At 37.1% G+C, this 23423-nt stretch overlaps 1 protein-coding gene across 4 annotated transcripts in view; it reads right to left on the reverse strand.

Annotated features, from left to right (window-relative positions):
• Nucleotides 1-23423, reverse strand: part of MTERF1 (mitochondrial transcription termination factor 1) — a 430610-nt gene that overhangs the window by 402464 nt on the left and 4723 nt on the right. For 3 of the 4 annotated variants that reach the window (XM_022585389.3, XM_022585379.3, XM_022585399.3), the window contains exon 3: nucleotides 1371-22911. The exons of the other annotated variant lie outside the window; for it this stretch is intronic. In XM_022585389.3, the coding sequence (XP_022441097.2) occupies nucleotides 21723-22911 (1189 nt within the window). In that variant the 3' untranslated portion in view covers nucleotides 1371-21722. Of the gene's footprint in view, nucleotides 1-1370; nucleotides 22912-23423 lie in introns of those variants that run through there. 4 annotated transcript variants of the gene reach the window in all.

A 23423-nucleotide genomic window follows, 5' to 3' on the forward strand; every position in this document is an offset into this window, starting at 1 on the left:
ACATCTAAAATAACTTGAGAAACTTATAAGTTTAGTCATCTGGGTCCCATCCCAATTTGTTATTTACTCAACAAAGTACTTACTCAACAATTTTTTTAACATCTACTAGGTACCAGACACTGCTCTAGGCACAGGATACAGTTGTGAAGAAAACAAATAAAAACTCTTAACTTTATTGAGATTTATTGAGTCAGAATATACAGTGATGTAACTAGACATGTATATATTTGCTATAGATTAAGGGTCTGTGTCCCTCCAACAATCATATGTGAAATGTTAGCCCTCAAGGTAATGGTACTAGGAGGTGGGGCCATGGGGAAGTGATTTAAGTCATGAGAGTAGAGCCCTCATGAATGGGACTAGTGCCTTTATATATAAAAGAGGCCAGAAGAGAGGTCTTCACCAGAACTCAACCATGCTGGCATCCTCATCTTAGGCTTCTAGCCTCCAGAAGTATGAAAATTAATTTCTGTTGTTTACGAGCCACCCAGGTTTGTGGTGCTTTGTTACAGCAGCCCAAACTGAATAAGACAATATTTTCAAGCTCCATGGATGAGTCTAACCCAGACTCAAGAACTACTGAAGAAGAGAAGGGAGTTGGAAGTGGGAAAAGGGAGATGACACAGAAAAACAAGAGACAGAGAATTGCTGAGTTATATTAAAGGTAGAGATCTATTCTAAAGATCTGTGAACTCCTGGTACTGAGGTCCAAGGAGCCACCTGGGATTTTGTTCAGCTTCAGTAAGACTCAGTTATAGTGTGGTTTCTACTGTCCCATGAAGGTTAGCTTGTCCCAGACTCTTGTGAGGCCTGGCCACAAAGCTGAGATGCCTGCTTTATTTACCTTCCTCCTCATTATTTGAAGTAACTTGAGAGGTTCTGTTCCTTAGAAAAAAAATAACTGAACTAAACCCATGTCCTAAACTCAGGTCCCTTCTTGCCCTAGATGAGAGGCAGATAACTGACAACAACATGCCTAGCTTTTTCCAGGCCTTCTAATCTATTCCTCTAGACACTGACTGAGGACCAGTGAGAACTTAAGGCAGTTCCAAGTGGGACACTTAGGACACTACCATCTGCATATGAGTATCCCATATGAGTATGAGTAAGAGTATTATCCCACTGCCTCACAGACTTTTACTGCCTTTTCTTTATTCACCAGAGCAAACCCCTTAGACAACAGTCCAGACTGGACCTGAGTCAATCACTCTCTTTTAGATACCATATTTTGACTGTTGGCCACTAGTCTTGGGTTTTTCAAGTCTGACTTTCAGCTCTGGCCATGCCCAGACCCAGCTAAGTCCCCTCCCCCAACATGTCTCCCTCCAAGTTATTGATTAATCCAATAGATATTTGAGTCTCTAATATGTGTCAGACACTATGTTAGTCATTAGGATCATGAATCTGGGCAGGGGAAGATCTTGAGTTTGATGTTGGAGTTTGTTTTTGATGGAAATGGTAGCAACGCTCAACAGCAGTTGGAAATGTAGACCTGGAGCTTGGGAAATAGTTGGGAGTAGATGAGCTTGTCAAGAGAGTAGAAGAGGAAAAGAAAGCTGAGCCTTGGTTAATGGCCAAACTAAAGAATATAGAAAAGATAGGTCAGTTTTAGAAAAGAAGAAGGAGGAGGAGAAGGAGGAGGGGGAGGAGGGGGAGGAGGGGGAGGAGGAGAAGAAGAAGAGGAAAAAGAAGCGGAAGGAGAAGAAAAAGGGACACAAAGTAAACAAAAGAAGATCCAGAACAATGCAGTGTCATAAAAGACAGAGCAGAGAATTTCAAGAGAGGGGAATTCAACAATGTCAAAAGCTGGGCATGGGGGGCATTAAACAATGTCAAAAGTTGCAAATCAAAACTTGCAGCAAAATATGAAAGAAAATAAGAAATGAAAAATCCTATCTGGAGATGAGTGAATGAGAATGAATAAATATTTTAAGACTGATTCAAAATGAAAAGTATAGTAAAATAATGGCTTTAATTTACAACTTTGAAACATTTAACAAAGTTTGCAAAAGGTCACACAGACCCAGTGCCAACAGAGTGAAGTAGATGGGAAAGAAAGTGATCAGGAAGTTAACCAGCCAGCTCAAGGACCTCAAGAAGAAAGGCATGCAGCAGGAAAAAATAACCACTATTTTTCTGAAATTCCCACTATTGCTTATAAAAACCACAACGCTCCTTAAAGTTTGAAAATATTTTAAATATGCTTCACTTTGCAGATTTGGAAACAGTACCCTAGAGAGAATTCAGTTTGAAGGAAAAGGAGCCAAAAAAGAAAAAAAAAAAAAATTGGATCGCTTAAGTAGCCATGTGTGATCTTTCTTTGATGGCACTCACTGGGCGTTCTCTGAATTTACGATCAGGGGCTTCTAATTGATAAAGCTTTGATAGCACAAAAGGTCACCATGGATTACTCAGCCCTGCTTTGCAACATACTGTGCTCTTCACACACATTAGCAATTAACTGCAATAAATAATGGCATGAGTCACCCCTTTCAAACACAGGACAGCATCCTGGAGCTCCTTACCTGCAGTAAACAGCAGTAGGAACTGGCCTTTGTAGTAAACACTTTCCATTCCACAGTAAAATTCATCTCTGAAGCTTGTCTGATATTTTTTCCCATTTAACACACATATTTTATATGGGATATAAGTCTATTCCCCCAGATGATTAGAAACCATATTTTTAAATAAAATCTCTGTAACACAAATGATATAAGTATGAACCTACCATTTAAAAAAATCTCTTTAATTAAATTATTCCTTCTTATAACCAAGAACACTTTATTATCCTAATGATTTATTATCTTAATTCAGTCCAACTGGCAAGAAGGAACTAGGTACCATTCTGTTGTAACATGTCTCATTCCCATTCCAATTTTGTTCGCCATAAATGTGTTACAGTTCTTCCATTGGCAGTCAAGGAAACTTCATACAAAAGCAGCATTTACTTGCAGTTACAACAGAGCCAAGCAATACATATGCTATTTGACAGTTTGGAATATCTGTTTTCCAGCATTCATCTGGAGCTGTTATTGGAACCATTAAAATTATTTTTTTACAGTTTTTAAAGGCCCAAGACATATTAATTTGTCCTGATGGATGGTATAATGTGTTCACGTAAAAGAAAAACAAGTATTACATAAAACATGACTAAACTGGTCAGCCACCCCTCTTTACCTTTCTTTCGACTCCATGTGTTTAATTCATTCTCCATTGAAAATGGCAACCAGTAAAAAATAAAACCCCCAGTTTGATTCACTTTTTACTGGGTGATATTCACACTCCTTATCACACTCCTTATCACAATGAGCAATGTCATTTTTGATCCAAAATAAGATTGAAACTTTTACTTTCACACAAAACTAAACACAGTCTGATAATGGTAGAGAACTTCGTACAAACTGCCTCATTTAAAAGGCCCATTTAATGCCACATTTCATTAATATGGCCTGACTTAAATCAGACAGGCTCTCTTACAAGGAGCCAATCTTTATCTTTATTTAAAATTGGAGTGTGTGGCTTATCTGTCACTATAAAGACCTTGCCTTCTTTGTACAGGGGTAGAAGTTAAAGCTGAGGAGCAGGGTGAGCCTCTTTGACACAGTCAGGACAATCCAATTTACAAACAGATTGTATCCAAAGGTTCTTTTGTCAGTCTATTATAGGATTTTAAAAGCATTTTATCATAGAAACAATGTTATACTTATTGGTCAGGTTCTTAGGAAAGCCCATAAAAGCCTGTTTAACCCACCATATAGTTGTGCTAACAGTTTAATAGTACCAAAATGCACCTGTGCTAAATAATACCATAGAACTGTGCACGATGTTGCTATGAGAAAATTCATTGAGAGTGTCAATTTTTTATGCCTGTGACATAGCTTACCAGTAACACCCTCTTCACTTCCTCTTGCAGATTTCCCTCCCTGTTGAGCAACAGGAGTTGGACTTCCTTGCCCTGAATAAAAGCCACCAATGTTGGCCACTATTATTTGGAGCCAGCATAGTAGAAGAATCACAAATGGTAGGTGAAGACAGAGACTAAGGGCAAGGGATGAGGGTGTGGGATAGAGTCTAATAGGTTAAGGATGGATGGAAGTCTCTCGCCAGCATACACCTCGGACCACATTCCTTGGTCTAACCTGGGCATCATCATGCCTTTCTTTCTGCCTGAGGATTACTCTGTCTGATTCACCTTCAATTGCTATTACCTGTTGCTTCTGCCAAGGTTTCTCTCTTTCACCTAAGTCGACTGCACCACAAAATAGCATTCTTGGCTTTTCTCCTTTGCTCCTGTGTGTCCTTTTGAAATTTCTTAAAGATTGTTATAGCTGCTAACAAAGGAAGTCAGGGAATAAAAAAGCTCTCCGAAATTTACTTTCCACATCTTTTTTGTTAATTTAGACTAAGTTAAGAAAGACAAAAGTACACCTGGATGATAACAATAGGTTTGGGGGGGACAAAACAAGGTATGAATTTGTTCTACAACATTCAAGAGCAAGATAGATCACATTAAATGGATATATTCTATGTAGAAAAAAAATCTGGCTCAGCCTCCCACAAGCCAGAGTTGGTATCAAGATATTCCAATTCACATTTGAGAGACTGCCTTCTCCCCTTCAACTCCCCCAGTGGGACCCTGAAAACAGGGTAAATCTCTTCTTCTGACCCTCAGATCATCATGGTCACACATGATGTTCACTGCTTAAGCCCACCAGTCCATTCAAAGACAGACCACACCGTTCTTCTGTGCCAGGGATCTATTAAGTCAACTTCCAAGACAGTCATAAATGCTCCCTGCCCACAGCAACAACAAGCCCCACCTCAACTCCCCATCAGAAGATCTCACTTCGAGGGTAAAGTGTACAGGTTCCATCTACTCATAAATCTGTCACCTAGATTGGCACCCCACTCCAATCTCTGAAAGCTAATCCCACTCTTGCCAGTTCTGTATCCGCTGCTCTCCTCAACAAACCCCCTTCCCAAGCTTGATGTTCCCACTGCTACTCTCCTCCTACATCTGTATTCCCAAAACAAAAACTTGGGTGGTAGGGTTTTATTCCAGGTACCAAGAAACTCTCAGTTTTGCTCTTTTTTCAGGCCTTCTATATAAGGACTATTTACAACACCCTGAAGCTAGGAAGCCCAGAATCAGAACATAACAACTTCTGGGGATTGTGGAAAAAAATTTTAAATTATGTCAATAAATTATCCTGCCAAATATATTTCAGAGGAACTCCCAGACTCACATTTTTCTGTTTTTTTTTTTTTCCTTCATGACAGGTTGGCTGTAAACCAAGCCAGAGATGTAAGTGATACAGTGAGAAGGTCTAACATCCATATAATTGGAGTTCCAGAGGAAAAGGAGAGAGTGAATAGGGCAGAACAGAAAGAAAATCTGAAGAGATAATGTGTGATTATTTTCCAAGACTGAAAAAATACAGCAAGATATAGAATTAAGAATGCCTATAAATCCTAAGAAGGATAAGAAAAAGATGACTACACTTAGGCACAGCAACCCGAAATCACTAATTTTTTAGGTGTGATGGTTTTGTGATGATTCAATAGATAAATTTAATAATAAAAGTTTTAGCAATCCTTATCTTTTGGACATACATACTCAGATTTATGGATGAAATTATATTATGTCAAAATAATCAAGGAATGAAGAAGTAGGTAGGGATATAAAGAGGAATAAATTGCTAATCTTATGATGAGTTGTTAATTGTTGGAGTTGAGTGATGGATAAATCAATACAGAAACTGAAGTGGAAGAGAAGGTCACTTGGTTTTGTTTTTGTTTTAATTGCAGTAAAATAAAACATTATTTACCATCTTAACCACTTTTTAAATTTTTTTATTTTTTATTATTTTTTTGGCCACACTGCATGGCTTGTGGGATCTTAGTTCCCCAACCAGGGATTGAACCCACGCCCTCAGCAGTGAAAGCATGGAGTCCTAACCACTGGACTGCCAGGGAATTCCCCCATTTTAACCATTTTTAAGTGTATAGTTCAATAGCGTTGGTATAGTCACATTGTTGTGCAACAGATCTCTAGAACTTTTTCATCTTACAAACTGAACTCTATACCCATTAAACAACACTTTCCCTCCCTCAAGTCCCTGAAAACTACAATTCTTCTTTGTGTTTCTATAAATCTGACTACCTTAGATACCTCATATAAGTGGAATCATACAATATTTGTTATTTTGTGACTGGCTTATTTCACTTATAATGTTCTCAAGGTTCATCCATGTTGTAGCATGACAGGATTTCCTTTCTTTTTAAAGTTGAATAATATTCTATTGTATATGTATGCCACATTTTGTTTATCCATTCCTTTGTCAATGGATATTTAGCTTGCTTCCCACCTCTTGGCTACTATGAATAATGCTGCTATAATTATGGGTGTGCAAGTATCTCTTCATGGTCCTGCTTTCAATTCTTTTGGATGTATATTCAGAAGTAGAATTTCTGGATCATATGGTAATTTTATTTTTAATTTTTCAAGGAATTGCCATACTGTTTTCCATAGCAGATGCACCATTTTACATTCCCACCAATGGTGCACAAGGGTTCTAATTTCTCCACATCCTCATTATACTTATTATTTTCTGTTTTTTTGATAGTAGTCATCCTAATGGGTGATATTTCTTTGTGGGTTTGATTTGCATTTCTCTAATGATTAGTAAAGCCATCTTGTTTTCCAAGATGGACCTGAAGGACTTATGGGAGTTGCTCAGCTAATTGAATCCAGAAGCATGAGGAGCATGGTTGAGGTCAATACTGCAGTTTGCCTCATCTACTGTCTAGAGTCCACCTGATACATATGTGTTTATATGAAACAAAGTGAATGGATTTGGTTCTAATCTTGGTTGTTCAGGTTAATCAGAGTGGCTGAGAGTGGCATATTCTTGGGGAAAATTACTAGCAGCTAAGATGGCAAAGAAACAAGGGGTGGATATTGTTGGGAAACAATTCTCCATGGGTCTCTTACGTTTCTGCACATCTTGCAAGCTAAGACACTAAGTTCCTTTGTTCTGGACTATCTTTCCAAGGATGTTTGTATACTGAATAGCCTTGGAAAGATCTTGGGACAGATCTTGGAAGATAGTATGTCCCTTTGAAGCTTCAAAAGACAATCAAGCTTACTGACCATTATAAAAGTTTCAGGTTTCCTAAGCTCAGGGTCTCTTTCCTGTAATGCAACTCACTGTGTGTGCAGAAGTCACCTGGCCCTCTTCACATTGCCCTGGGGAAAGTGGGGCTCAGGGAACTGGCACAAATGCTAATTCTCAGGCTGTTGTTATTGCTGTGAGTAATAAACAATCCTTTGTCTCTGATCCAGGAGCCAGAGCAGACACAAAACTGTGTCAGGCTACCTTATACCTTGTAAATAGGATAAAATCTCAGCTCTTTTACCATTCTTGACAAATATGTACAAAATAAAAGTAATACAAATAATACAGAACCTAAAAGATCTAGATAAAGCAATGCTCAGAAGAATATACATAGTCTTAGAAACTTCTTTTAATGGTCAAAAAGAATGAAAAAATGAATTAAGCATTCAGCTCAAGATCTTAGAAAAGGACAATAAAATAAACCTAAGGAAAGCAAAAGAAAGATAACAGCAAGAAAAAATTAAACAGAAAATGAAAAAGAATGTATTTTTAAATATCAGTTCTTAAAATAAATAAATACATTAGATAAACATTCATGATTCTAACTAAGAAAAAATAAAGGAAAAATATATATTTTTAAAGTAAAATTTAGAAATAACCATAGAATTAGAGGATATTAAAAGAACAATAAACTCCTTTGCTCAAATTCATGAAAATAAATCATTTGCTAATATGGTGTCATTTTGTTTTAATGAAGCCAGCAAAACACCGATACCAAAACTCAATATATATTGCACAAAAGAAAACTATATAGATCAATTTAATTATATATACTCATAAATTAATTAAATCATTATCAAATGGGATTTAGCAGCACATTTAAAAAGTAATACATTCTGGCCAGCTACGTTCATAGCAGGGATGGTAGGATACTCATTATTAGCAAATGTATTAACATAATCCATCACATTAATAAGCTGAAAAGAAAAATCATAATATCCATAGATTAAATAGTAGCATTTGATCAAATTCACATCTATTCTTCATTTTAACTAAGTAATTCTTAATAAAAAAGGGATAGAGTCTTGTTTCACACAATTTTATTACATCATATACATCCTGCATAACTGAGAAATACCAAACACATTTCTATGGTAGTTAAGAAAAAGAATGCCTATTATTAGCATGATTAGTTAACACTGTTGTGGAAGTATCAGCTGACACAATAATTAGAAAAAGAAATGGGTAATAAAATTTAAGATAAAATGAGTGAATAAATAAATAGCCTTTCTGTATACAAACAACAGTCACTTACAAAATATAATAAATAAAAGATCCCATTTACAGTAGCAATAATAAGATTAAATGCCTAGTAATAAATTTAGCAAGAACTATGTCAATGTTATATAAAGAAAAACCTTAAAATGCTACAAGTCACACACATGCAAAAAGAAGACTTGAATAAATGGAAACAATGTGATATGACAGATAATAGTAAAGAAATGAAACATATTTCTCAGTGGAGAAAGAATTATTCAATAAATGGTGTTAAAATGGTTCAAATTTTAATTTTTTTTTTTTTTTTTTCCAGTACGCGAGCCTCTCACTGTTGTGGCCTCTCTCGTTGCGGAGCACAGGCCCCGGACGCGCAGGCTCAGCGGCCATGGCTCACGGGCCCAGCCGCTCCGCGGCATGTGGGATCCCCCCGGACCGGGGCACGAACCCGTGTCCCCTGCATCGGCAGGCGGACTCTCAACCACTTCGCCACCAGGAAAGCCCAAATTTTAATTTTTTAATAATAAAACTACTAGAAGAAAACATGAGAAATGATATTATAATATTTGAAAGGGAAAGCCTTTCTAAACCATGAAAGAAAAACTAAATAAACCCAAGTTCATGTAAATTAAAATATTCTACATGAAAAAAACAAAAGATTAAAGTTAAAAGTTAGGGGAAAAATATAGCATTATTAAAGCCTAAAGCCTCCTTAATATATAAAGAGGTTCTGCAAAAAGACAAACAGTTCAATTGTGGGGGATAAATGGTCAACAGGAATAAAAAGACAATTTAAAGAAAAAAGAAATAAAGGAGGCTTTAAATATTATGAAAAATTGATCAACCTCACTCATAATAAAATGTAAATTGAAGTTAGGAGATACCAATTTTACCTAACAGATTGGCAATGATCAAAAAAATTGAAAACCTACTGTTGGTGAAGGAGAATAGGCATCCTCACACTTTGTTGGTAGTGTAATAGGTACCATATCAATGGAAGGCAGTTTGGCAACATCTATCAAAATTTTAAATGCACTTATCTTTTGATCCAACAATTCTATTTCTCAGAATATGTCCTACAGATATTCTGTACATGTGAAAAATGATATGGAAAGAAAGATCCCTGCAGAAATGTTTTTAATGGCAATAGATTAAATGCCCATTAAGATTAGTTAAATAAATAATGGTAGTACATCCACCCAAATGACTGCTATACAGCCATTAATAAAGGAAGAAGCAGCTCCTTTTGTATTGATAAAGAATGATCCCTAAACTATAAAAAAGCAAATTAAAACTATGTTAATACATGCTCATGGAATACAATTCTGAGGTTACAAATGGATTTAGAATACAAAATGAGTTTAGGCAATAATGTGTAAATTGATGTTCAAGATCAATTAACAATCAAGTAACGGGAATTCTGGCATTGTACTTAAGCCTAGAAAAGAGGGGTAAGACACAAAAGAAGAAGTAAAATCAGAGTCTAGAGAAAGATGAGCCATACGACAGAAAGCAAGAGCCTATGGAGGGGCACAGATTGTGAAAAATTCCCTGTAGTAGGGAAATAACTGGTAAGTTTCTAGAAAAAGAACTTTAAATAAAGGCAACAGCTCACTGGATGATTGTAAAGATCTGATCAACCAGGTTTTAGAACCATTGTTCCAGGTGGTTCCTATGCAGACTTTCAGATGGAAAAGACATATATGAAACTGAACACAAAAATTTCAAGGGCCACCTCACTAATAGAATGTAAAAATCTCACTGCTACAAAGGACCTTAAACAAAAAAATAGGCTTGCTTATGTTGTCTGCAGATGGTTACCAGGCATTGCATGAGAATAGCATGCCCAAATTCAAGCAATAGAGAGGCTTTATTAGCAGAACATATGGTCCAAGGTTGCATTCTCCAATATGGTAGCCACCAGCCATATGCGCTAATTAAATTTACATTTTAATTAATTAAATCGTTTATAAAAATAAAATTCAGTTCCTCATTCTCTCTAGCCACATTTCAAATACTCAATAGCCACATGAGGCAGTGCCTATTGGATAGAACAGATAGAGAAATTTCCATCATTGCAGAAAGTTCTATTGGGTAGCACTGGTCTAAAAAATAGCATTGGCACTAAGTTGCTAGTCTAATTTTGTCAACCCTTTTTATTATTAATTTACTATTATTTTTTATTATTAATAAATACCTTATGAGTTGAGATTAACATTTGACGTCCAGAAGTGAATAGAAGCATTACAGTTAACGCTAAGTGTATATTCGAATAGATATGTCTTAAATTCAAAGTTCTTACCCTTGGACATCAAAAATATAATCAACGTAGGTATCCAAATAAGTATAACAGATGTGTACCATATAGCAAGCCACATGAAACAACTGAGGTAAGAACTGAAGGTTAAAAAACACAAAAAGCACTGGATACTGGAACTACAGGTGGGGAAAACACAAAAACAGACTTAGGGAAACAAAAACAAAAATCAAAAAAGCGTAGGGGAAGCAGAGGATAAGCAGCAGCTGGGGGAGGGCTTTGAAGGTCAGAGGCTTGCATATATCAGAGAGCAACAGTGAAACCTCTAAAGAACTCCTGTTGGCCTTTCACCACAGCATCACCACAGTTGACAACTGCCACCTTCTTGAAATATTCTCTTCTAGATTCCATGACTCCATGCAGCCCTAGTTTTTTTCCACCCAACCTCAAAATGCTGGAGAACCTTAGGCTGGGTTTCACACTCCCTTCTCTGCTGCTCCTTTAAACCATTATCAAGGATTTAAATATTATTTGTATGTAATTGATCCCAATAAAGTTGCAAAAAAGGAAAAATATTAATTCTCCTCCAAGCTCCACTCATATATTCAAATAGCTTATCTGGCATGCTTACTTGGATTTTCCCTCCAGCATCTTGTCTAGTAGAGGGCTTCTGATAAACACCAGTGAGCATCACTTGGAGTACAATGGAACTAATTCACAGGCAGAAAGTCTGCAAGTTGCATGATTCCCTTGTCCTCTAGCCATTCTGTGGGGAGGGCTGCTTGGGCCAGTGAGCCACCGAACATACCATGGATATATCCTCCAACAGAGCAAGCCTGCCCCCTTCCACTATTACACTAGGTTCTGTGGGTGCAAGCCCTATATTTGGGGCACCCGGCTCTCAAGAAAGGTGTCTGCCAGTACTGGGGAAAATCCTGATGATATCTGGTGTTCTTCGGGGTAGGGGTTGTAAAGTGCTGCCTCTCCCACCAGGGGAAAAAGGAGCCAGTAGTGCCAGCTCATTTCCAACCAATCCACGGGGGTGACAAGGTTGTCTCTACATCTCCAGTTTAACATGTCTAAAACTGAATTCTTTATTCCTTCTTAAACCCTTTCTTCCCCCCAACTTAGTTCCATCTCGAAAGATACTACCACATATCCATCATTCAAACTAGAAATCACGGGGTTATCCTAGAATACCCCCTTCTCCCTAATTCCTTACATCCAATCCACCACCAAATTCTATACAGCTGTATTATCTAATATTGGCTGTCAGCCACATGTGGCCACTGAACACTTGAAATGGGGCTGGTCCAAATTGAGGTGTGCTTTAAGTATAAAATACACATCAGATTTTGAAGACTTGTACAAAAAAAGAATGGCAAATATCTCACTAATAATTTTTATATTGATTATGTGTTAAAGTAGTAATATTTTGGATATATTGGGTTAGATAAAATACATTATTAAAATTAATTTCCTTTTACATTTTTAATATGGTTATGAGAAATTTTTAAATATATATTTGTGGTTCACATTATATTTCTATTGGACAGTGTTGCTATAGAGTATATCCATCAAAATCTTCCAGATCTACTGTCACCACCTTCACCCAAGTCACCATCATTTCTTGCCTGAACTACTACAATGGCCTTCTTATTAATCTTCATGCTTCTTCAATTGTCCCATTCTAACTGATTTCTCTTTAAATTTAGAAATCCTTTTAAAATATAAGTCTTATTATATTTCTTACTTGCTTAATATCTCTCAATGGTTTCTCATTGTCCTTAAAATCCAAGTTTCCTATCATGGACTTTGAGGCCTTGCATATGATATGATTGTAGCTTCCCATGTGTCTGCCCATCACTATCATGTCTTCTAAAGCCACACAGTAGGCACTCACTATTCTCCAGCAGCACCTGGCATCCTTCAGTTCCTAAGACATACTAACTTTATACCCACCAGGGCCGTCACATCAACCATTCCCTATGCCTGGAATGTTCTGTGTGGCTTTTTGGCTGTCTCCATCTCATTCAAGTCTCACCTTATACATTAGTTCCCTAGGTGGCCCTCCCTGATCAGTCTAAGGGTTTCTGCCCTTTACTCTCCATCCAAGAACTCTGTTTCCTTCACTTTTCTCAATTTACAGTTAGCTATTTGTATGCTTAATGATTTGCCTCTCTTCCTCTGCTAGACTGTAAACCCCATGACAGATGGGGCCAGGTCTGTTCAACCTACCAGTGCAGACCCGGTGTTGGTCAAGGAATTTATTTTAGGGGCAGTGTATAGAAAATCTAAGAGTAGGGATTGGTTAGAGGTGAAAAGGTTAGAGGTTTAAAAAAAAAATGGATCCAAGAATTGCCTAGAGAAGAATATGTCAAAATTAAAGTTAATTGATACTAGAAGCTTCAATTCTGAATCATCTTTGGGAAAATTAGACTCGAATATATGATCCAGAAGTATTCTAGTATCTTTTGTTTCTAAATAGTTCAATATTGGCCAAGGGATCTAATCATTATTTTATCAGAATATTAATTTAACACATGATTTGAAGATGAGTCTCAAATCATACCTCCCCAAGTACTCCTCTTGTTTTCCTACCAGTCCTTGATAACCTTTCCAGGAACTTCTGTCATATTGAGTGGACATATTGAGTGGAAACAATATGGGATTCCCTCACGAAGCTCTGAGCATAATATCATATGGTGACCTTACAAACTCAGACCAGGCCTCTTTGGAGGCCAGTTCTCCTCCCTATAGCTCTCAAATGGCATAGTCCCTTAACCACAGTGGAACAGGATTGTCAAGTCTCAAATATATCTAAAAACAGGTCATAAATGGCATGTGATATGGGACACTGCTCACAGTATATTTATAAAAATAGGTTTAAAACAGTGATAATAATCCAGTGTCAAACACCACATAATTACATATGTGGTATTCAGCAAATACGTGTTGAAAAAGTTATTAATTTTAGCTAGAAAAGAGATATTTATCTTTCACACATAATGCATATGCATAAGAAAGACAAGACTAGAAAGTTTAACAAGTGCTATTTCTGGGGTATGAAGAGTATAGGTACTTTTTGTGTGTCTGCTTTTATACATTTTCCAACATTGTGTAATTATATGATTAATACACAATCAGGGGAAAATGTTATTTTTATAAACAAACCAATAAACTGTCAAAGCTACTACTGCACTCTTCTAGGCTCCCAAGGGCCTCAATTTTGGCAGAGACTCAGACTGCGGTAACTAAATATCAGTCCGATTGGGAAATGAAAGGAGAAAGGGGTAACATGGGTTTCTGAAGGACCTAGCTGGTCAAGCCATTACCCAAGGGACTCCTTTGCTCACTGACACTAGGGAAGAAAGTAGGGAAGTGCAAAGCAAAACTTATCTAAGTAAGTATTAACTTCAGCTGCAGAGGCAGGAGGAGGAAAAGCGACCTTCCCTACATGATGACAATTCTGTTCTAGAGTTTGCTGTCAAGGTTTCAAATGTCAGGTAGAGTATGGACCAGAATTCAACTTGATGAAGGCATGATTGCAGACAATAAGACATGAAAGATAGCATTTAACTGCAGAGGTTTCAACATCTTTTGTGGCTACTATAACATGTAGGGCATGCATTGTACATATGGTGCTTTATACTAAAGGCATTTTAAATTTATTTCTAATTCTATCATTCTCCCTTACACACTGATCCTCAAAACTAGAATTGTTCACCCAGTGATAGTTAAGTGGGTAAGGTCACCAAAACAGCTACATTAAATGCCATGGGAGACCCAAGAGCATACACATTTGTATGTGCAATGTCTTCTAAACAAAAAAGAAACCACGGTGGTTTATAATGTGTCTGTTATAACATTTAGTCTTACAACAAAATCTGATTCCCTCACTTCAGATGTCACCATTAAAATCTTTATTAAAAACAAACAAGCAAACAAACAAAAAAATCCTCAAGTCCGAAAAGAATGAAAGTTAACAAACTATATCAACTGCAATCACATGGAGACCGTACCACTTTATGCTGGGTTTTTCATACAGACACATAACAAACACCACAGAAGTTTAAAAATGAAAATTAAACAAGAACAGAGGATCTGGCAGTATAACTGAAAAAGTTCAAAGACATGGCTGCATAATATTTTTAAGCATTAAGATTGTGTAACAAACAAGAAGAGAACTACAAACCTAGGTTAAAATGCAAAAAGTGCCCTAATCATATCATTTTGGAACTGTCTGAGACAATTGAACAGTAATATTTGCTTACAAGGAATGAATAACCATTCAAGGAGTACAGCTTGTGTATACTTTTAAACAGACATTAAACTATCAGGGAAAAAACTGTATACAAGAGTATCAGTTTATTTCTTCCAGCTTGAGGCTGACAGACCTACAGATAAAATGATCCCCTGCTAACTCCCTTGGTATTTAAAGGATTCTTTACTTAGTTTGAATTATCAGCCAGACTTACGCTGACATTAGAAAACTGTATAAATCAAACTGCTGTCTACAGTTCTCCCTGCAGTACGTGAACTTCTGTACACAAGTAAACACAGGGTGACTAGGACTTAGTTTTAATTCTTTTATCAGTTATTAATTACCTTTACTTGTCAATTAAATACATAATTTATATAATTTTAACTAATTATTTTATCATACACATAGATAAACTTTAATACTGTTAATAATTATCACATTTAGCTAAATTAACAAGCTTCAGCTATGCGTATCATGCTTACATGAAATGCAGTCATATAGCTTTGGTCAGGAGAAAAAGGAACTCTGAAGAAGCTGAGCAAGTCTGAAGAGATACAATCCCATATGCAGGGAGGAATAATGCTGACCCAAGTGCATTAATTTTACTATAGACCCTTTGGTTAATGCTCAGAGTGTAACATGACAATCAGTACTCCCTTGCTGCAGGAAAGCAAAAAGGAAGGAATGCCTCTAACTTGGGTCCACATATCCTACTTTCCTTAGAAAAGGAGGCTGTGTGTGGTTGCCTAGAGACTAAATCCAGTTTACTAATCAAAGAAACACACCAGTTCTCCACAGGGCATGGAACTTCATCAGAGGCCTTGTTCTCCTGTGGAAAAAGGCCAAAGTCTAAATTTATCTGTACTCGTGGGGTAGCAAGACCAAAGCAGGGAGCAACTGCCCTCTTGGTGTTATTTTTCCAACGGCATTTGCTCACTCCGTGTCTCTGTGTCTCATTTTGGTAATTCTTGAAATATTTCAAATTTTTTCATTATTATTTTATTTGTTATGGTGATCTGTGATCAGTGATCTTTGATGTTACTATTGTAATTGTTTTGCGGTGTCATGAACTATGCCCATATTAGATGGTGAATTTAATTGATAAATGTTGTGTGTGTTCTGACTGCTCCACCAACCAGCTGACACCCCTTCTCTTGCCCTCTCCTCAGGCCTCCCTATTCCCTGAGACACAACAATATTGAAATTAGGCCAGTTAATAACCCAACAAAGGCCTCTAAGTATTCAAGTGAAAGGAAGAGTCACACGTCTCTCACTTTATATCAGAAGCTTAGTGACTTGGAAAACCAAGACAGATGGAAAGCTTAGCCTCTTGCACCAAACAGCCAAGCTATGAATGCAAAGGAAATGTTCTTGAAGGCAATTAAATGTGCTACTCCAGTGAACACACAAAGGATAAGAAAGTGAAACAGCCTTATTGTTGATATGGAGAAAGTTTTAGTGGTCTGGATAGAAGATCAAACCAGCCACAACATTCCCTTAAGCCAAAGCCTAATCCAGAGCAAGGCCCTAACTCTCTTCAATTCTATGAAGGCTGAGAGAGGTGAGGAAGCTGCAGAAGAAAGGTTGGAAGTTAGCAGGGGTTGGTTCACGAGGTTTAAGGAAAAAAGCCATCTCCATAACATAAAAGTGCAAGGTGAAGCAGCAAGAGCTGATGTATTGAATAGAAGCTGCAGCAAGTTATGTAGAAGATCTAGTTAAGATGATTAATGAAGGTGACTGCACTAAACAACAGATTTTCAATGTAGATGGAACAGCCTTCTATTGGAAGAAGATGCATTCTAGGATTTTCATAGCTGGAGAGGAGAAGTCTATCCCGGGCTTCAAAGCTTCAAGAGAGACAGGCTGATTCTTTTGTTGGGGGATCATGCAGATGATGACTTGAAGTTGAAGCCAATGCTCATTTATCATTCCAGAAATCGTAGGCGCTTCAGAATTATGCTCAATCTACTCTGCCTGTGCTCTAATAAATGGAACAACAAAGCTTAGGTGACAGTGCATCTGTTTACAACATGATCTACTGAATATTTTAAGCCCACCTACTGCTCAGGAAAAAAGATTCCTTTCAAAATATTACTGCTCATTGACAACGCGTCTGGTCACCCAAGAGCTCTGATGGAGATGCACAGATTAATGTTGTTTTCATGCCTGCTAACACAACATCTGTTCTGCAGCCCATGGATCAAGGAGTAATTTCAAGTCTTATTATTTATGAAAGAAATTTTATAATGCTACAGCTGCCATAGATTGTGATTCCTCTGATGGATCTGGGCAAAGTAAATCGAAAACCTTCTGGAAAAGATTCACCATTCCTTTTTTTTTTTAATTGTAGTACAGTTGAATATATATATATATATTCTTTTTCATATTCTTTTTCCATACGGTTTATTACAGAATATTAAGGATTCACCATTCTAGATGTCATTAAGAACCTTCGTAAAAAAATTTTTTTAATTAAAAAAACAACTTCATGATTCATGGGAAGAAGTCAAAATATCAACAGTAATGGGAGTTTGGGAAAAGTTGAATCCAGCCCTCATGGATGACTTTGGGGGCGTTCAAGATATCAGTGGAGGAAGGAACTGTAAATGTGGTAGAAAGAGGGAGGAAACTACAATTAAAGTGAAGCCTGAAGATGTGACTGAATTGCTGTAATTTCATGATAAAACTTTAAAGGATGAGAAGTTGCTTCTTATGGATGAGCAAAGAACAGGGCTTCTTGAGATGGAAACTATTCCTGGTGAAGATACTGTGAAGACTGTTGAAATAACATCAAATGATTTAGACTATTACATAAACTTAGTTGATAACACAGTAGCAGGGCTGGAGAGGATTGACCCCAATTTTTAAAGAAGTTCTACTGTGGGTAAAATACTGTCAAACAGCACTACATGCTACAGAGAAATCATTCATGAAAGGAAGAGTCAATTCATGCACTAAGCTTCACTGTTGTCTTGTTTTAAGAAATGTCCACAGCCACCCCAACCTTCAGCAACCACCATCCTGATCAGTCAGCAGTCATCAACATCCTGGCAGGACGCTCCACCAGCAAGAAGATTATGACTCACTGAAGCCTCAGATGATAGTCAGCATTTTTTAGCAATTAAGTATTTTTAATTATGTATTTTTTTTAGACAGTATGCTATTGCACACTTAACGGACTACAGTATAAATCATTTTCATATGCACTGGGAAACCAAGACATTCCATGTGACTCACTTTATTGCAACATTCACTTTATTGCAGTGATCTGTAACTGAACCCACAATAATCTCTACGATAATCTCCGAGATATGTCTATAACTCAATTTTTTTAAAAAGAACTGACTCTACTTCAATCAGACTCAAACCTAAAATATGACATGTAATCTACTATATAAAAAATAAACAAGGTCCTACTGTATAGCACAGGGAACTATATTCAATTATCTTGTAATAAACTCTAATGGAAAAGAATCTGAAAAAAGTATATACTCTGAATCACTTTGCTGTACACCAGAAACTAACAAAAGATCATAAATTAACTACACTTCAAAAACAATTACATATGTGTGTGTATATATATATAATGTTAATCTTGCCTGACAGGCATTAGCCATTTGTTTCTACAAAGAATACAAAGGAAGTTGTCCCTCCCCAACCCCCCCAAATAAGTACTGTATTTTACTTCTGTGCATCCCACATCCTCCTTGGCCACTGGCAACTGTTGCTGTATCATCTCATCAGCCCAGGTACAATCCTCATGACCAGCTGATGCCAATAAACTTTTATTTCCTCTGCCCATCTCCTTCACGTTCCTTATAAACTTGTTAGATTTCAAAGCAATACCTCAGAAAGTATTACTATACAACTCAGAAGACTTAAGGAATTAACGGGTTCATGTCCCCTTCCTCCTTCAAAGCCAGTAAAAGTGCATCAAGTCCTTACATCGTATCACTCTGACCTCCTCTTTTACCTCCCTCTTTGACTTTTAAGGACCCCTTTGATTACACTCAGCCCAACCAGATAATCTGAGATAACCTTCCCATCTCAGAACCTTAAGCCATAAATAAAATTTACTCCCAATACTACTACTGTACCCATACAACAGAATATTATTTGGCAACATAAATGAATGAAATACTGATACATGGTACAAAATGAACCTTAGAAACATTATGCTAAGTGAAAGAAGCCAGTCACAAAAGACCACAAATTGTATGATTCCATTTATATGAAACATTCAGAATAGGCAATCTTATAGACAGCCAAGTAGATCAGTGGTTGCTTAGGGCTAGGAAAGTAGGAGGGGGTAATGGAGATGGACTGCTAATGGGTAAAGGGTTTCTTTTAAAGGGCACAAACACATTTTAAAGTTAGATTGTGGTGATTATTACACAGTTTTTTTGTTTTTGTTTTTGTTTTGCGGTACGCGGGCCTCTCACTGTTGTGGCCTCTCCCGTTGCGGAGCACAGGCTCCGGACGCGCAGGCTCAGCAGCCATGGCTCACGGGCCCAGCCGCTCCGCGGCACGTGGGATCTTCCCGGACCGGGGCACGAACCCGTGTTCCCTGCATCGGCAGGTGGACTCTCAACCACTGCGCCACCAGGGAAGCCCCAATATGAGTATTTTAAAAACTGAATTGCATACTTTAAATTGAATTGTATGGTATATGAATTATACATTGATAAAGCTGTTGTTAAAAATACTACTGTATTTATTATGGCTACCATTGAAAAGTTACTATGTGTAAGAAACCTTACAGACCCTATATCATCTGATTCTTAACAACTCTGTGAGTTCAATTTTTCATCTTATAGATGAGAAAACAAGTTCAGTAAAATTATTTACACAAAGTTACAAAGCTGGTCAGGAATAGTACCCAGATATACTACTCTAAAGAAATGTCTCTATACAGTCCATGCTTTCTAAATTATGCCATGCTTGTCATCAAATACTTTATTGGAAATATAAGAGATCACTGACATACAAATGGCCTTGAAAAAACAGGCATTTGGTTTCTATCACTGGTGGGAGTAAGTTTTTGTGAGGCATCAATGATAAGAAATAAGGCTTAACACAGGGAATTATACCCATTATCTTGGGGGGCGGGGGGTGTGTGTACCTATCTTATATATACCTATAATGGAATATAATCTGCAAAAACAATACTGAATCACTATGCCGTACACCTGAAACATAATACTGTAAATCAACTATATGTACTTCAATAAAAGGGAAAAAAAGGCTTAAAAGGTTAGCGTCATTGTTACTTAATTCAAAATCCACATCTAGAAAACAAATGCCTCTGGAAAGCAATTAAAAGTAATTAAGCTCATATAATTTGTTCCTTCTCTTTCAGTTTATGTCAGAGCTAGACTGTGAATGTCTTCAAGATACAGATGTCATCTGTTTGTCATTTTTTAAGTCAGCGCCTCTAAAAATTCTTGGTTCTTTGTATTAACAGAAACACCAACAAAATATAAATATACAGAAACCATCATTATTTCTTTAAACTACACTCATTAGGCAAAAGTATTCCTTTATTTAGATTTTATTACTTACATTTAGTTTTTTATACATACATTTAGAGGAAACTACAAACACTAACTTATTAGCCATTCCAGAAAGATAGGTGGATAAAAAAAGTATAAGAGGAAGAAATACAGATACTATACTAAAGGTACACTTCTTCACCTAAGATGCAACTAATCATCTATTTAGTTGTTATATTAGTCTGTTTGCTGCTGTAACAAATTATCACAAACTCAGTGGCTTAAAACAACACCAGTTTATTATCTTTTGGTTCTGTAGGTCTGAAGTCTGACATGGGTCTCACCGGGCTAAATTCAAGGTCTCAGCACGGCTGCGTTCCTTTCTGAGGTGCTAGTGAGGAATGCTTCCTTGCCTTTTCCATTTTCTAGAGGCTACCTGCATTCCTTGGTTCATGTCCCCTTCCTCCTTCAAAGCCAGTAAAAGTGGGTCAAGTCCTTCTTACATTGCATCACTCTGACCTCTTCTTTTACCTCCCTCTTCCACTTTTAAGGACCCTTATGATTATACTGGGCGCACCCAGATAATCTGGGATAACCTCCCCAACTCAGGACCTCAAATTAAGGTCCTTAACTTAATCACATCTGCAAAGTCCTTTTATAATGTAACGAAACATATCCACAGGTTCTGGGAATTAAGACATTGATATCTTTGGGTAACCATTATTCTGCCTATCACAGTTGCCCTTATCTTCAAAGAAATCAGGATATACCCATAGTAAATTGAGCCTAAACTGGAGGAGTGGTGGGGCATACTAATGGTTTAAATAGAGTACGTAGAATTTGGGATGAAAAATTCCTCCTTTTTGTTGTCATATTCTTACTGACATTCTATTTTGAAGATGAACCATAATTAGATACATGGAATAATAGGAGAAATAGGTTGCCATTCAAAACCATGATAGGAAATAGAACTATCTAAATGAATCTGTCAACTTTCAAATCTGAACAGAAACCAAAAAAGCTTATTTTGTACTTTCTTTTTCCACATTGTTCTGCCATAGCACTCAGCAACTACCATTAATACAAAAGCTACAGCCTATATCATAAAATTGGGTGTTGTACTAATTCAAACTACAGAAAAGGTAGCTGGGAAGACTATACCAGGGCATAATGACCATGAGTTTTTATGAACCGTTAAACTAAAATATCCAAAGAAACATTATATATGTATATGTGGTTAAGAAAACAAACCTCCTTTTTGAAAGGTCCAAATTCAAAATGAAATTATGTCACTACATTGTAAGACTGACTTCTGCTTAATTCCCCAGAACAACATTCTGTCCAGTGTTTAACTTTTTCAATTTAGCGTTATATCTTTTTTGACTCCAAGACAGAAGACTGATGTTTGACGTACTCAAATTATAGCCAGCATTTACCAATTCTTTGATTCGACTTTTTAAAGTGCTTATGCTTGAGTCCAAAATCCGAGGATTTTCAATTATTTGTGAAATGCTAATTTTTTCTTCTATGAGGCAGTCTATTTTATCACTAAACTTTTTCTCTCCCAAGAAGATCACATCTGGACAGCTTAAAACAAACTTCCGTATCTCTTCTGTAGTACACCCAAGAGAAAACAGTCTTTCTTTGATATTTGTGTAGTTTCTTCTCATACAATCATTGGAAAGGTCTAGGATTTTAGCTCCTGGACCATGTATCAAAACAAGCAGCTGTTCATTGTTCAAGTTGAAAGTTGACTGTAAAAATTCAATATTAGTTTTTACCCGTTTGGTGCTCTGAATTAAGATAAAAGGGTTTTTAAAAATTATCTTCCTGACAAAACCTGTGGGATCATTGTGACCCAAAGACAAACAGACGTCTCGCAAAAATTCAACCATCTGTTTATTCAGCTCGAGACTATTGGAGAAGGTACGCGGGGCACTGGTCAACAATCGACAAAGGCATTTATGGGTCAATCCAACTGAGTAGAGGAACTCTATATTTTTCTCTAAGTTTAGGTTGTTACTGGACCGAAAAAAGGATTCAGGAGAACGTTCCAAAATAGCTACAATTTCAAGGTCTGATGTCACAATTCTTCTCCACAGATCCCACCGATATGAAAGACTTTCAGGTGTGCGTGTCATGGCTCGTGGATATCTTGATATGATGCTAGCAATCACTTCTTTGCTAGCTCCTTTAGACAGAAGGAATGTCTTCAGGTTCTGCTCATTAGTACCTCTCCTATTAAAAACTCCAGGCTGTCGTTTCTTTGCCATGTCGACATCTACTCCCATAGTAAGTAAGTTATTCAGCAGTTCTTCACTTTCCAAAGGTTCACTGTCTGCATTATCACATTTCATACTGAAAAGCCTAAATGAAACTGATTTAAAGAGGATTTCTGCTGAAAATCGGATCATCCAACATCTTGAACCAAAAAGAAAGTTACTTCTCATATACAAGAGGTTTCTTGGTGCCATAATGGTCAGGTAGCCCAAACCTTTTGGAATGCTGTATAAAACAACATATATAATATTATACAAACACACATGTTAAAGAGATAAAAGACCATATTATGACCCTGTAAGTATCATGGTCATTTCTGTAAGAAAACACCTAGGGATCCAGCTCTCCTGGTGCTGTGGTAACAATCCCACCACCACAATCCCACTCCCTAGCTCACTGCTTCTGATTATCTGTGGGTCAGGGGCCAGTTCTATTCTTAACATAAAGAAAAGCAGTACAGCATCATCACTGCTCCAGAATTATTCCTGCCTTTACCTTCCTCTTTTTATTTGGCCTTGCCTGTCTTGGCTACCCAAAAGCAGTTGCCCCTCTCCATCTCTGCTTTATCTTCCTGGTTACCAAACCTTTGGCTTATTCCTACTAACTGATGCTTTCAATTCTGCCTTGTCTTCTAACTTACTAGATCTTTGGCCTTGCCTCTGCCCATAGATACCAGACTTCTTTGCTTCTGTTCTCACTTTCTGGTTATCAAACTCTAAATCTAGGGGACTTCCCTG

Source organism: Delphinapterus leucas, chromosome 9, assembly GCF_059928025.1.
Source record: "Delphinapterus leucas isolate spDelLeu-1000000601 "Yukka" chromosome 9, BTC_Dleu_Yukka2, whole genome shotgun sequence".
Classification (NCBI taxonomy): Eukaryota; Metazoa; Chordata; class Mammalia; order Artiodactyla; family Monodontidae; genus Delphinapterus; species Delphinapterus leucas.